The sequence below is a fragment of the Cherax quadricarinatus genome, chromosome 27, assembly GCF_038502225.1.
Source record: "Cherax quadricarinatus isolate ZL_2023a chromosome 27, ASM3850222v1, whole genome shotgun sequence".
NCBI lineage: Eukaryota > Metazoa > Arthropoda > Malacostraca > Decapoda > Parastacidae > Cherax > Cherax quadricarinatus.
In genome coordinates, this window is record NC_091318.1 from 31,961,284 (window position 1) to 31,978,439 (window position 17,156).

At 41.5% G+C, this 17,156-nt stretch overlaps 1 protein-coding gene across 1 annotated transcript in view; it reads left to right on the plus strand.

Moving 5' to 3' along the window:
- Positions 1-17,156, plus strand: part of LOC128691012 (G-protein coupled receptor GRL101-like) — a 605,305-nt gene that overhangs the window by 445,505 nt on the left and 142,644 nt on the right. The window contains exon 15 of the mRNA XM_070089232.1: positions 13,203-13,314. Coding sequence (XP_069945333.1) covers positions 13,203-13,314 — 112 coding nt within the window. The remainder of the gene's footprint in view (positions 1-13,202; positions 13,315-17,156) is intronic.

Genomic DNA, 17,156 nt, shown 5'->3' on the forward strand with positions numbered 1-17,156 from the left:
TTATCCTTTAAAATTAAGAGCAATTTTAATATTCCATTGGTATCACAAGTGATGGAACTCACACTAACGAAATAAAATTTGAGATCTTTAATAACAAAGGTGTCTAGGTAGACATTTTCATATTTTTTATATAATTTAGGAGATAAGTGCCTATACTTTTCTTGTACAATACTTTTGTTTACATTAGTAATTGCAATGTTAAACTGTACATATAGTAGTATAGTGCTGAGGAAGCATTTTATATCAGTATGACTCTTAAGTACCATCAAGTACGTAACTATGACGAGTTATACTCAAAAGAACAATATAAGAATGTACAATTGTGTGTGAGTATGTGTGTATGTGCTCAAAGTATTCGTTATGTCTCAATATGACTCGACTCAACTCGACTTAAACAGTGACTGACAACAAGTCTACAAATAATCTATCTTCTCGACCAATATTATTATTATTATAATCAAGGGGGGAGCGCTAAACTCGTAGGATTATACAGCGCCTATGGGGGGATGTGGAAGGTATTCAGGTTTAATTCAGGGAACTGGAGCACAGATTCAACTCCCTAGATCAAGAGCCCCTCACCAGCATCAAGGAACCTTCCTTGAGGCGTCTCGACCAACAAGACAAACAGTTGCTTGAACAATATAACGAACCATTTACTAAACAGCAAAAATGTACGAAGCAGCAGTAAGCAGCAGCAATAACAAGGAGACAAAATAACAACCCTAAATGGGGACCTCGGGCAGATCCTCCAGAAACTGCATAAAACTCCCTTAATGCTGAATCTAAGTTCAGCGGTGTGTAGATGCCACAAGAAGCTTCAGCTTGGACCAAGGCTGAACAGAGTGTCTCCATGACACAACCTCAGCAAAACGTCAAAAATCACAAAGTCTGAGCAATGCTCCGTGGGCAGAGTTACAAGAAGTATGCTTCGGCTCTCCATCGAACATACTCTACAAAAACGAGTTTAAATCACGAACAAACAGCAAGAGAGACGAGAGCTACAAGAGAGATGCTTCTCGTAGGAGAAGTAGCTATCGAGAGAGATGCTTCTCAAGCGAAAACAAGCTGTAGAGAGATGTAGGGATGGTAGCTCCAACCTTAGGTGCGATCACGTGACTAACCAGTGCTACTCCAGCGATGCCGGCAGGTACTGCCTGACATAAACAAGAGAGCCGGTAGTTATCAAGGCTGTGAGAGTGGAACGCCAGTCACAACTCTCCAACAGCGAGCACAGTAAAGTGTAAATGTAACATCCTACCTACATTCATAGCTAATATAAGTCAAATACTTACACTGATCAAGAACCAAAATGCTTCCGAGACCAGAGTAGCAATTTCCAACTAATTTTAGGTCACTGATAATAAATATCATGGTTAAAATTGTTTGTTAGCTCCACTTTTCAATATACACTTACGTGTCACAACAGGTTCCAACAGGCTTGTGGCAGTGTTTCTTACCACACTCACAGTCTCACTGACCTTCATTATAGTTCCAGCAGTCATGGAAGGTGGTTGTGATGTGCAAGTTTATATTCTGAGGTGAAAGGCAGGTGATTTTCTTAGCCAAACACATTTTAAACTTATAATAAATATTCACTCAGCAGGTTATTGATGTGCATGTGAGGCATATTATATTAATTTTATTTTCCTACTGAATGATATAATGATTTATCATTTTAGTGATAAATTAATGACTAATTTTTCTGTTTATCTTCTAATTGTTTGTTTTCTTCTTTCAGATGCCTCGTACTTGTGTGAATAGGGCAGACAACTGCTACATTTGTGGTGAGGTGACCTTTGCATCACAGAAGCGCCCTATGCCTGCTATGGTTAGAAAGGCATATTACCTATATTTTGGATGCAAGATTGGTGACCAGGATAACACCTGGGCTCCACACATATGCTGCAACAATTGTGCTACTAACCTTCGCCAATGGTTGAACGGGAAGAGGAAAGGAATGCCTTTTGCTGTGCCAATGACTTGGCAGGAACCAACAGACCATACCAATAATTGTTATTTCTGCATGGTACCTCCAGTACAAAAGGGCTTGTCAAAGAAAACAAAGGGGTTCATTGAATTTCCAAACATTCCATCAGCTATTCGCCCATTTCAACATGGAGAAGGTCTACCTATTCCTGATGCACCAACTTCGGTATCCTTCGAGTCAGAGGAAGAAAGTGGTGAGGAGGAAGAAGAGAGGGATGACAGTGCTGGATTACAGAGTAATCGAAACTTTGATGAAGCACACTCCTCTAGGCCACATCTCATAACAAAAGGGGAACTCTATGACCTTATCAGGGATGTGCAACTACCCAAAAATAAGGCAGAGTTGCTAGGCTCTCGTCTTCAACAGTGGAATCTCCTAGCAGCTGTTGTAAAAATTTCAAGATTTCATGACCGGTATCATGGCTTACGAGAACGTGGGATGTAACATGCCACTTTAAATCCACTTTATTAATTCACAATTAGACTTTTTTCCAGCGATCTTTGGGGTAGTTAGTGATGAACATGGTGAAAGGTTTCACCAAGATATTTCAACCATGGAAAAATGGTACCAGGGCAAATGGGGCACAAGAATGCTTGCAGACTATTGCTGGACATTGGCAAGAGATGATTCTTCAGCCCACTATAAACGTCAAGCAAAAAGGCAGAGAGTAGGTACGGATTAGAGTTTAAAACATACTGACACATATTGTACATTATAATAAAATAATCAAATATTACATGTCTCATATCTTTAAACCTATAACCAATAAGCATTTTTCAAGGTGATATTTGGATTCAGGACATGAAAATATATGAGAATTAACTAATCTCATTTAAGAAGCATACGACTTTTCAAAAATTGTTGACCAGTGTTATATAAAAAATGATATTTGCATTTTAGCTGTTAAAGAAGACATCGAGTAATGATGGCTGGGTGGTATTGGTGGTGGTGATGGTGGTAGTGGGGGTGGTTGTAGTAGTGGTGGTGATGGTGGTGGTGGTTGTAGTGGTGGTGGTGATGGTGGAGGTGGTTGTAGTGGTGATGGTGGTAGTGTGGGTGGTGATGGTAGTTTAACTAGTTCTCTCACGTCTAGAATATTGTTGTGTGCTCACAGTTGTGTTTAATTCAGAAGAAATATCACAGCTGGAAAAGGCACACAGATCGTTTACTGTTCACAGAGAGACAATAAAAGACATAAACTACTGGGAAAGCTTCGAAGTACTTGTAATGAACTCTACGAAGTGAAAAGGGAGAGATATGTGACAATATATTCATGGAAGATACTGTGGAGCTCCCTACACACTACCATGACGGCTTACCGGAGTGAGAGATACGGAAGGACTTGTGAGATAAAACTAGTAAGAAGTAGGGCACCACATGCATGGTAAGAAAACACAGTGTCAACATCCCAGGGTACTTCAACCATCAACAGCAAACAGTAATATTACCAAAACAAGGGTAAAAGTCTTCGATGCATGTTTATACAAAGTACCAATTCAATATGTTAATTAAAAACAATATTCATAATAATTAGACGAAAATATTAAAGTAAAAACTTGAAAACTGGTTATACAGTAGAAACCAATTAAATCCTATTATCTGTTTCAGTGCTAAAAATCCTAGACTTTGTAAATAAATGAAATTTATATTTTTCCCTAAATAACAAGCTTAAAAAAAAAACGAAAAGTATGAGTACCTCAACTTGTTGGTCAGGAGAAACAATATTCTAGTCAGGATTCATTAATATTCCAAGCGACAATCTCATTCATATTTCTCTGAGGCGAGTTAATACACAGTGCTTAATCACTACACGTGTACTAATCATTACCTCAGGGAATTTTAAGCCAAATGGGATGACGATTTGCGCAGGTCACTCCTCAGCAGTTAGCAACTAATCTTTAAACAAACTCTTGTTTAAACTTTGCAAGCGAAGAAAAAGTAATGAAATTTGTATACCTTGCCATGCATACTTTAACTCACGAAAATAAAAATCATTAAAATGATTTTTAGATGAAGTTTTAGATGAGAGTTGATAATGAATTTCACGCTCATTCCAACACTACTTGTAACACACATGACAGAGGTTACAAATACACAAAAAACGAGGTGTATACACCTCGTTATGGGGGTTATGGTGAGCAGCAACCTTAAACCAAGACAGCAATGCCTAAGCGTACGTAATAAGGCAAATAGATTACTGGGATTTATATCAAGAAGTGTAAGCAACAGAAGTCCAGAGGTCATACTGCAGCTTTATACACCATTAGTAAGGCCTCACCTAGATTATGCAGCTCAGTTCTGGTCTCCATATTACAGAATGGACATAAATTCGTTAGAAAACATTCAGCGTAGGATGACTAAATTAATACATAGCATTAGAAATCTTCCTTATGAAGAAAGATTGAAGACTCTTAAGTTACATTCACTTGTTAGACGAAGAATGAGGGGAGACCTGATCGAAGTGTATAAGTGGAAGATAGGTATTAATAAAGGGGATATTAATAAGGTCTTGAGGATGTCTCTCCAAGAGAGAACCCGCAGTAATGGATTTAAATTAGATAAGTTTAGATTTAGAAAGGACATAGGAAAGTATTGGTTTGGAAATAGGGTAGTTGATGAGTGGAACAGTCTACCTAGTTGGGTTATTGAGGCTGGGACTTTGGGTGGTTTCAAATCTAGGTTGGATAAGTACATGAGTGGGAGGGGTTGGATTTGAGTGGGACTTTCACATTAGAGCTTATTTCTTGGGTGGCATTGAAAATTGGGTTGGGCAAATGTTTTGTTAGTGGGATGAATTGTAAAGGACCTGCCTAGTATGGGCCAGCAGGCCTCCTGCAGTGTTCCTCCTTTCTTATGTTCTTATGTTCTTATATATATATAGATTATATATATATATATATTATATATATATATATATTATATATATATATTATATATATATTATATATATATATATATATATAGGGAGGTACCACCTCTAGAACTGTTATAGGGACCCTCATCCTCAGAGAAAAGAATAAACTTGCTTCAGGGAAAACTCAAGGTTCTCCCTAAAGCTGTTTGAGAATTTTCTCCTACCACCCCCTATATTTTATGTATATTTTATTTAAAGACAAAATACATTGACAAAACATTCACAAAAATACGATAGAAAGTAAAACAACATAGGTAACTCAGAGCTACATCTCGAATACTTCGTCCAGCTCCCCGGCGGTGGGCCGCGTGCCCAGATTGCTGCAGGCATTTCCTCTCCGGACTGCAACACTGAATCTCTGAAAGAGGAAGCTGGTCGCCCTGTGGTCCTTGGTTTCTATGATGAGTTTTTCACCCAGCTCCATTAGGAACTTTAGAGCACACTTGCCCCATGCTCCAAGGGTCTCCGACCCTATTGGGATGAAGTTATAGCAAAGGGGAAGGTCTTCATATTTGCGGATCTTCTGGGTCTCCCTGTGGCTGGCAGCTCCACCCCCTTCCACTACGGAGTGTGGCAAGTAGGTGTCTGCCAATATGACGGCACATGTGTAGTCCCAGGCAATCTGCTTTCCATCCTTCCAAGGTAGCATAGTGGCTCCATCAGGACGCTTTTGACTTCCGTCAGACCTCTGCACTTGGGGTTCCCGTTGAGCTGGGCAATGAGCTGTGGCGAGGCTTCTCTTTATGATGTCACTGACCTCCTCATGCCTGGCATACTTCAATATAGTATTTTAATAATAAAAGAACACAATGAAACATTTTTTCGTTAGGTTCAAAATGATTTTTGCGAAAATTATTGCATACACAAATTTTCGCTTGCTTTATTCGGCAAGAAGTGCGTTACTATTTACGCCCAAATCACAAGTTACACTTATTCGGCACTACATATATTTTTCATTTTATTAACACATCGGCCGTCTCCCACCAAGGCAGGGTGGCCCGAGAAAGAAAAACTTTCACCATCATTCACTCCATCACTGTCTTGCCAGAGGGGTGCTTTACATTACAGTTATAAAACTGCAACATTAACACCCCTCCTTCAGAGTGCAGGCACTGTGCTTCCCATCTCCAGGACTCAAGTCCGGCCTGCCGGTTTCCCTGAATCCCTTCATAAATGTTATCTTGCTCACACTCCAACAGCACCTCAAATCCTTAAAACTATTTGTCTCAATTCGCCCCTATCTAACACGCTCACGCATACTTGCTGGAAGTCCAAGCACCTCGCACACGAAACCTCCTTTACCCCCTCCCTCTAACCTTTCCTAGGCCGACCCTTACTCTGCCTTCCCTCCAATACGGATTTATACACTCTCTATTTTGTTCCATCCTCAACAACCCTTCCTCAGCCCTCTAGATAATTATATCTTGAAGAGGAATAATACATGAGCAGTTGACCCTAAGTACACTGACCAATTAAATAATCATTCTCACAACGAAAATATTTCTAGGTATAACTTACAAAATTTCAGGATATGCATTTTCATGTAGCAAGTGTCAAAGTGCGATTATTATTATTATAATCAAAGGGGAAGCGCTAAACCCGGAGGATTATACAGCGCCTGGGGGGGAGGGATGTGGAAGGCATTCAGACTTAATTAGAAGAACTGGAGCACAGATCCAATTCCCTAAATCAAGAGCCCCTCATCAACATCAAGGAACCTTCCTTGTGGGGTCAAAGTGCGAGAGAGGCCTGGGGACGGATCCGCCTGCTCTTAGCACTGTAGGCTGGTCTACCAGTGTTATTAATGCACACTGTAACAACAACACGGCACTGTGAAAACACTCAAAGTAAACAGCCAACCGCATTTTAATTATGCTATAACCAGTACAAGAGTGTGCTGTGTGTCATTTGCATTAAATTTTGAATCATGTGATCTGGGTACTGGGTGCATTTGAGCGTTTCTTTTGCTCCGCAGCATCTTGGCACCTTCTCTAATTTAGAAATAGGAGTACGTTTTAAGTGTCAAAAAATTACCCTCAATTTAAATTTATGAGATAATTACAACTGCAAAATTCGGAGTATATATGTTATTCATAAATAACCCACAGACAAGTGGCTACACACTAGGGAGCATTGAAATTTTGGTCAAAGCTGCACTCTTCAGGCATTGTTCCTTATATACATTTTATATTCAGTGCCAAATATGAAGTTCATTGGTTGAGGTTTAGTCTACAGCATTTGCGACTGAAATTTTTTAATATGTCAGTATTACTGAGTAGCGGAGCGCAGTGTTTTGTGTAGTGTATCTATACACTCTGCAGCATTTATAAACATAATTAACTTTCTCAGTCATTATGCTGGAGCTGCCATTGCTACCACCACCTTAATGGACTATGGCATTATCACCAAGAACGACAAAAGTCAAGTTATTGGACCACAGTAGTTGCGAGATGTCAGACACAAATACCGAATCGGTCTCCCGACGATCCCCGTCGGGGAAAGAGAACCTTCACCTCTACATTCGGCATCATATTCCACGATGCATTTCTCAAACAGAGTGAAGATCAAACCATCGAGCGGGATAGTCAATGATCATTTAAAATAGCACTTACACCTGCCCTCAGTGGCATGCTGAAAGTCGAATGTAATGCGATTCTATCGCTCAAAGAGGCTTTCGTTGTAGTCTGTACCGGCGACATCGAGGCCGAGAAACTCATCACTACCCACGCTACTACCACTCTTCACCAGCGAGGATTTCAAGTCATGACTTCCCCAGCTTTGAGGGCCAAGAGAATTGTGTTCCTCAAGCGACTGGATAAGCTCATTACTACCTAGGATAATCAAGAAATCAAAATATCCATCCAAGACCAGAACGCTTGGGCCACGGTGGAACATATCACTAAAATACCCAATTCTTCCTCTTTGCTAAAGGTGACATTCTCTGATGTTAACATGGCAGCCAGGGCTCTCGCTGAGGGACTGGCTATTCGGTATTTTCATATCAACCCAACCTACATTAAAGCTGAGAGATTCAAGCACATCACACACAGTGTTATAACTGTTACTTCTATTTGCACACCACTAAGGACTGTCCCACCAAGGACAAGAAGTTCTGCTCAACATGCGGCAACGAAGGACATGATTTCAAGTCTTTGCATCATCACCACTCCACCTAAATGCCTGAGCTGCAAGAAAGAGCACCATACCATTGCTGCCAAAAACCCAACCAGACGAGAAGTACTCAAGAAACAACTAGAACAGAAAAAGAAAACCACTGCTTAATTTTTAACATATGCTGTTATTGCAAAACTGCAAGCAGATACAACCAAGATTCCCAGGCTACTCAATATGTGTCCTCCACCAATACTACAACACCGATTCCTGCTGGCGACTCCACCAAAATTCTTTACTGCATCATGCATGCCCGTGTACACAATGTAGCCGCACCTGGATCATTCAGTTCCACCATCAGGCTCAACAACATGCCCAGCTTTACATTCCTAGAATCTCCACCTTCGTCTGACATCAATAAATCCACTGCAAATACTGTCAATATCTCCACAGTTCCATCAATCACCACCGCCTCCTTCCACCATGGAGATGGACCAATCAGAGACTGTCGAGCCGCCGCTAAATCTCACCAATGAGAGACCACCACCATATTCATCCACCACCACCGTAATGGACCAATCAGTGACCTCCCCTGTCCTACCTCAGCTGCCACCAGCTAAGAGAGTTAAGTACTATAACTTCGTGTTGAAACTCTCCTTGCCAAGGTCCTTGGAGACACTCCTTCCACAGCCACTACCGCCAGCCCTCCTGTGGCTACCTCAGCCAATGATAGCCAGCCTCTATTCATTCATACGCCTGGTATCTCGTTCTATACTACTGACCAAAACAAGAATGCAATGCTTGCCCAATAACTCCACCAGCGACTCCAGGATGGGACTGTTAAGCTCACCTTCGACTCCAAACATGTCTACCCAACCGAACAAATACTCCTGCGCCTCAGCCGTCATTTACCAGACACCGCAACCCCGTTTGCAGTGAACTACTTCTCAAGAAAGAAGTTTAGATCTCTTCAAAACGGATCACTCGAATAACAAACTTCCCACTGACCAATCACTGTGAAGCTGAGTTCCCCAGCACTTTGCCATGGGCTAAAGCTGGGGTGTGGCTCCAATCGACCCTGTAATGGCTCCTTTCTCGGCCATTCCTGACCACTGCTGCGCAGCCCCATCACCCGTCCTCACATCGTCAGCTACTCAGCGCTGGCATTGCCCTCAAGACACTCCCATTCCTGGGAGCCAAGGCCGGAACGCCATCTGGAGAAGACCCAGGCCGGCAGTACCGGCAAACCTCATACAATACAATACAAATACATAATGGAGAGGCAGAAAATTAGCTAGCAAACTTGGAAAATATCACATCACTGTATTCTGATGGTAAGAAGACCTCCATTCGCGATGACAAAAAATGAGAAGACCAAGAAATTGAGTCTAAAGATAGTGATGAAAGATCATTACATCTTCATGGTGGAACCCGGCACTAAATGTCTCACTCATGTGACTCCTAAGTCAGGCAGTGGAAAGGAGATTGCCTAGACTAGCTATACATTTCTGGTGGAACAGAAACTAACTTGGTAGCCTGTCGTATGTATTGGTAGTGATGGAACCAACATAAATGTTGGAGCTGTCAGTGGAGCCATTCATCATCTTGAAATGTTGCTTGGTTATCCAGTCCATTATTTCATCTGTCAGCTTCATGGAAATGAGCTGCTATTCCGGGCTGTTTTCTACCACTATGACGGTAAGCCAAGTGGTCCTGAGCATTGGAGAGGTCCCATTGAAAATAAATCAAGGATCCTCTGTCTGAGCTGCCAGTTATTGCTTTCCAGCCAGTCAATTTCAACGATTTCCCTGCTCCGACTGACAAGGTGGCAGAGAATCTGTCCTGGTTTGTTTAATTATGTGGTGCTGGATAGAAGGTTGATGGGGAAACTTCAGGATGTGTATGTTTATAGAGGGGTAACGGATATATTGGATCATTATTTAGTTGTAGCTACAGTTTGAGTAAGAGGTAGATGGAGCAAAAGGAAAATGGCAAAAGCAAGTAAGAGAGAAGTGAAAGTTTATAAACTAAGGGAGGAAGAAGTTAGGTGAAATATAAGCAACTACTGGGAGAAAGGTGGACTAATGAGAGTATAGGTAGGATGGGGGGTTTAAGAGGGGTGGGATCATTTTAGAAAGGCAGTGTTAGAATGTGGAGAAGTTTGTGGTTATAAAAGGGTGGGTGCAGGAGGAAAGAGGAGTGATTGGTAGAATGATGAGGTAAAGGGTGTGATAAAAGAGAAAAAAGATTGCTTATGAGAGATTTTTACATAATAGAAGTGATATAAAAAAGGGTGGAATGTACGGAGAGTAAAAGAGAGGTGAAGAGATTGGTGAGGGAGTACATATGATAGAGTGGGTGAGGTGCTGTCAACAAATTTTGCTGAGAATAAGAAAAAATTTGGAGTGAGATAAATAGGTTAAGAAAGCCTAGGGAACAAACGGATTCGACAGTAGATTTAGAAAAGGCATTTGATAGGGTGGAGAGGGAAACAATGTGACAGATGTTGCAGGTGTGTGGGATAGGTAGCAAATTAATAAATGCTGTAAAGAGTTTTTCTGAGGATAGTGAGGCTGAGGTTAGAGTGTAGGATAGAAGGAGATTACTTTCCAGTAAAAGTAGGTTTTAGACAGGTATGTGTATTGTCACCATGGTTGATTAACATATTTATAGATGGAGTTAGGTGTAAAAGAAGTTAATGCTAGGGTGTTGGGGAGAGGGGTGGGATTAAGCTACAGGGAATCAAATTCAAAATTGGAGTTGACACAGTTACTTTTTGCTGATGATACTGTGCTTTTGGGAGATTCTAAAGAGAAAATGCAAAGGTTAACGAATGAGTTTGGGAGTGTGTGTAAAGAAAGTTGAAAGTGAACATAGATAAGAGTAAGGTGATAAGGGTATCAAACGAGTTAGATAAAAATTGGATATCACATTGGAGGGAGGGAGTAAGGAAGAAGTGAATGTGTTCAGATATTTGGGCATAGATTTGTCAGCAGATGGGTTTATGAAGGAAGAGGTTAGCCATAGAGCTGATCAAGGAAAAAAGGTGAGTGGTGCATTGAGGTATCTGTGGAGAAAAAAAAAGTTATCCATAGAGGCAAAGAAAGGAATGTACAACTAAGCCCCTCTCACACCAAACCTTTACTCCCTGATTCCAAACTTTCCTAGGACGAACCCTACTCTGGTCAATTAGCAAGAACTCATTTAAAATTAAGTCCTTTCTAAAATTTTCTCTTATACGTTTAAAGATATATTTTTCTTCACCTATGTTAATGTAAAAAATAAAAATTTTGCACCAAAAGAATATTATTATAATTTAGCCTAATCCAACTAAATATATTTATTTGGCTTAGGCTAAATTAAATATATATATATATATATCTGAAAGAAGGTAAGGTACCTAGGGATTGGCAGAAAGCATGCATAGTTCCTTTGTATAAAGGCAAAGGGAACAAAAGAGAGCACAAAAATTATAGGTGAAAAAGTCTGTTGAGTATACCTGGTAAAGTGTATGATAGAGTTATTAGTGAAAGAATTAGGAAAAAGACGAAGAGTAGGATAGCAGATGAACAAGGAGGCTTTAGGAAGGATAGGGGGTGTGTAGACCAAGTGGTTACAGTGAAACATATAGGTGAACTGTATTTAGATAAGGGTAAAGAGGTTTTTGTGGCATTTATGGATCTGAAAAAGGCGTATGACGGGGTGGATATGGGGGAAATGTGGCAGATGTTGCAAATATATGGAATAGGAGGTAGGATATTGAAAGTATTGAAAAGTTTTTGCGAGGATAGTGAAGCTCAGATTAGAATGAGTAGGAGAGAGGGAGATTATTTCCCAGTAAAAGTAGGCCTTAGACAATGATGTGTGACGTCACCATGGTTGTTCAGTATATTTATAGATGGGGTTGTAAGAGAGGTGAATGCTCGGGTGTTGGTGAGAGGTGTAAGATTGAAAGATAAAGAATCAAACACAAAGTGGGAGTTGTCACAGTTGTTCTTTGCTGATGACACTGTGCTCTTGGGAGATTCTGAAGAGAAGTTGCAGAAGTTGGTGGATGAGTTTGGTAGGGTATATAAACGAAGAAAATTGAAAGTGAATGTAGGAAAGAGTAAGGTGATGAGGATAACAAAAAAATTAGGTGACAAAAGATTGGATATCAGATTGGAGGGAGAGAGTATGGAGGAGGTGAATGTATTCAGATATTTAGGAGTGATGTGCCAGCAGATGGGTCTATGAAAGATGAAGCGAATTATAAAAATGACGAGGGGGAAAAAGGTGGGTGGTGCACTAACGAGTCTGTGGAGACAAATAACTTGGTCCATTAAAGCAAAGAGAAGAGTGTATGAAAATATAGTTATACCAATGCTCTTATATGGGTGCGAAGCATGGCTGGCGTATGTTGCAACAAAGGGAAGGCTGGGGGCAGTGGAGATGTCGTGCCGGAGGGCAATGTGTAGTGTGAATATAATGCAGAGAATCCTTAGTTTGGAAATTAGGAGAAGGTGCGGGATTATCAGAGGGTTGAGGAAGGGTTGTTGAGGTTGGTTCGAACATGTAGAGAAGATGGAACAAAATAGAATGACTTCGAGAGTGTATAAATCTGTAGTGGAGGGAAGGCAGAGGAAAGGTCAGACTAGGAAAGAATGGAGGGAGAGGGTAAAGGAGGTTTTGTGTGTGAGCGGCTTGGACTTCCAGCAAGCATGCGTGAGCGTGTTAGATAGGAGCATAACATTTATGAAGGGATTCAGGGAAATCGACAGGCCGGACTTGAGTCCTGGAGATGGGAAGTACAGTGTCTGCACTCTTAAGGAGGGGTGTTAATATTGCAGTTTAATAAGTGTACTGTAAGCGTGCCTCTGGCGAGCAAACCGGCTATATCCCACCGAGGCAGGGTGACCTAAAAAAAGTTTCTCTTTTTAAAATTAGTAATGTAAACAGGAGAAGAGGATACTAGCCCCTTAGACGCCTGTTGTGAAAGGCATGACTTACGGGGGAAGAATTCTATTCCAGTTTTATTTTCTCAATAAAAGAAAATTCATATATATATATATATATGTATATATATACATATACGTATATACATATGTATAAATAGATATATATGTTTGTATGTATGTATAGTGCGCCATTTCACCAGAGTTAATTGGTCTGGACGACATACACAAGGTAATTCCAGCATTTGTGTTTCAGCTTTCCAGTGCTCAAGGCAGGTTCCTGAATGTCGCTGCCACCACCTTGAGGCTGACTGCTCGCGCCTTGACCTCCAGTACTTCCCTGATATTGAGAAGAACATCAATCGCTTGTGAGTAACTAGAGGTCTTGTTTGAAGGTTGCAGTATTATTATTATTATTATTATTATTATTATTATTATTATTATTATTATTATTATTATTATTATTATTATTATTATTATTATTATTGTTGTTGTTGTTGTTGCTGTTTTATTAAAGGGGGAAAGACCAAACTTGTGTAAGTTATTTAGTGCTCTTGGGAATGGGGGGTAATCGTGGAAATTTGGCTGCAAATGCTTGGATGAAGAACTCTGCTGCAGTAACAAAGCACAGTCTTGAACATTTGAAAAGGAAAGAGAGAAAGTCAAGAATGTTAGGTGTTTGAGTTTAGTGAGGAGCAGCTTGCGTTAACTGTTCTGAAATGTCGTTCCGGTCCTCAACAAGTATTGCTGGAGTCAAGAAAAACTCAAGATATTGTAAGGGAAAAAAACATGTACCAAAGAGTTATGGAGAGGCCAGGTCAGTAACTATGACATATCAAGACGAGTCCAGGAACACAAATACAGTATATCTGACTCGAATACTGACATATTTTTTAGAGTCTCCTTACATCAAAGAGTAGCTGTCTTACCTGCTACTTATCTGGTAAGTGGCTATTTATTGTCTCATCGTGATGAAGGGAGAGAGAGAGAGAGAGAGAGAGAGATCCTTGAGACAATAATCTCAAGACAAATGACAGAGTTTTTTGACTACCACTCACTACTTTGTGATCGTCAGTATGGCTTCAGGAAAGGTTACTCTGCTGCTGATCTGTTGTTAAACCTCTCCACTAAGTAGCACCAGTCACTGGATGAATCCAAAGTCAGCTGTGTGGTAGCACTGGACATTGCTGGCGCTTTCGACCGGGTGTGGCACCAAGGCCTCTTAGCAAAACTTCGAGCACTGGGAATTGCAGGCTCTACGCTATGTCTCCTCAGTGATTACCTTCATGGTAGATCTCTAAGTGAAGTCCTCAATGGAACGGAATCAGCAAGGCATCCTATTGGGGCAAGTGTTCCACAAGGAAGCGTAATGGGTCCATTGTTATGGAATGTCTACTTCAACGACCTTCTTCATCTCATCCCAGAATCACATGCATATGCAGACGACTGTACACTGACATTCACTTATCCAAGAGAAGAAATGCCAACTGCTCTAAGCTACATCAATCACCAGCTGAGAGCTATATCAGCTTGGGGAAATAGATGACAAGTAACATTTGCACCTGAGAAAACGCAAATGATGATCGTCTCTAGGCACCATGATGGTAATGCTGGTGCAGTAGTAAGGATGAATGGGAGGATGTTGGCACCTGGAGAAGAAGTTGATATCCTTGGGGTGAAATTTGACTCCAAACTAACCATGAAGAACCATGTTGTAAATCTTGCAAACAAGGCAGCCAGGAAGCTTACAGCACTTCGCCGTATCTCGCATCTGCTTGACAGTAGGGGTTGCAAGATCCTGTACGAGGCACAAGTACGCTCACACCTTGAGTATGCTCCACTTTCTTGGTTTTCCTGCCCCCCCTCTCATCTGCGACTGCTTGACAGAGTAGAGAACAGAGCAAGACGTCTCATCTCTCGCCTGGACCCATCCTGGATAGATCTGTCATTTCAGCAGAGCCTTCAACATAGGAGGGATGTGGGTGGCCTTACTGTTATGTACAAGTCCAATATTGTCAAAATACCACACTTGGATCCACTTCGAGGACAGCGTGAAACAAGCTTTTATGCCACAAGACGGGGAGAAAGCAGCAACTTCACTCTGGCTGTACCCTTCTCCAGAACATCACTCCATCTGAGATCATACATACCCAGGATGACTCGAGTATGGAACACATTCGTACAGCATAATGATGTCAACGAGATAAAGTCAGTTGATCAAATGAAAATGCTGGCCCACAGATGTCTCCAACTTCATCCTGTTCCCTACTTGTATGTCTCATAACAGTAAAAATACTTTCAAATGAGCTGATGTAGGTAACAGCTCTTAGCTTTCCAATAAAGTTAGGAATCCTTAACCTGTAAATAGCTTGTCAATAAAGCTAGGGATCCTTAACCTTGTCAAACCCTGTGTAAAAAAAAGAGAGAGAGAGAGAGAGAGAGAGAGAGAGAGAGAGAGAGAGAGAGAGAGAGAGAGAGAGAGAGAGAGAGAGATTGACAGTAAGAAGAGAGGCATAAAACAAATACACAGTCTCTCTTTCTCTCCCTCTCTCTCTCTCACACACACACACACACACACACACACACACACACACACACACACACTTTAATCGATAAAGCTCATTGAGAAGGCATAGCGTGGGTCTATTAGCGGCCAGCGAAGAGGCGAGGCTAACAGCTATGACTCGACCCTTGCAACCACAACTAGGTGAGCACAACTAGAGGGAGAACACACACACACACACACACACACACACACACACACACACACACACACACACACACACACACACACACACACACACACACACACACACACACATACACATACACACTGATGGAATAACGAACAAGAGGGAAAAGTAGCAGGAAAGAAACAAAGAGGCATCACCAGGCATCATAGCTCTCACCGATACCAAGCTCACAGGAATGATAACAGATGTCATCTTTCCAACGGGGTATCAGGTCATGAGGAATCACAAAGGGAACAGAGGGGAGTGGAGGAGTGGCACTGCTTATCAAAAACCAATTGGATATTGATGAGCTGGAGAGAGGAGACGAAGGGAAAGAGACTACATGAAATAAACACTTCAGTCTGGAGGTCCCAAGGTGGTAATTGCAGTGATGTATAACCCACCACAGAGCAGCAGGAGGCCAAGGCAAGAATATGATGAGAGTAACAGAGCGATGGTTGACACACTGGCTGAAGTGGCAGGAAGGGCAGGACATATGAAGCCAAACTACACAGGCATGAAGAATTTCCTGAAAAGAGGTTCGCTAGGAAAGAGCACTGGAAGGAAAATCAGTAAATGAGATGATGGAATATGTGACAACAATATGCAAGGAAGCTGAGGAGAGGTTTGTACCCAAGGGTAACAGGAATAACAAGAAGGCCAGGATGAGCCCTTGGTTCACCCAAAGGTGCACAGAGGCCAAAACCTTCTTCTATTCTCTAGAATAGAAGAAGTATAGACGGCAAAGGAGCAAGGAGAATAAGGAGAACCGTTGTACATCCAGAAATGAATATGCACAGGTAAGAAGTGAGGCTCAACGACAATACGAAAATGACATAGCAGCGACAGCCAAATCTGATCCGAAGCTGTTGTACAGCCACAAAAGAAAAACAACAGTCAAGGACCAGGTTATTTAGGCTGAGGAAGGAAGGAGGGGAGATCACAAGAAACGACCGAGAAGTATGCACAGAGCTCAACATGAGATTCAAAGAAGTGGTCATAGAGGAGACTTCTGTCTCCTCTATGACCACTATGACGGTGAGATGCGGTATACCATCAAGTGTTGGAAATAATACATACAACCGAGGAAGTAGTGAAGAGGGTGCTAAGCAAGCTAGATACCTCAGAGGCGATGGGGCCGGATAACATCTCTCCATGGATCCTGAGAGAGGGAACAGAGGCGCTATGTGTGCCGCTAAGAACAAACTTCAACACATCTATCGAAACAGAGTGACTACCTGAACCCTGCCAAATGCAAAGTCATGAAGATTGGGGAAGGGCAAAGAAGACCGCAGACACAATATAGTTTAGATGGCCAAAGACTGCAAACCTCACTCAAGGAAAAAGATCTGGGGGTGAGTATAACACCGAGCATATCTTCTGAGGCGCACATCAATCAGATAACTGCTGCAGCATACGGGCGCCTGGCAAACCTACGGATAGCGTTCCGATACCTCAGTAAGGATTCGTTTAAGACT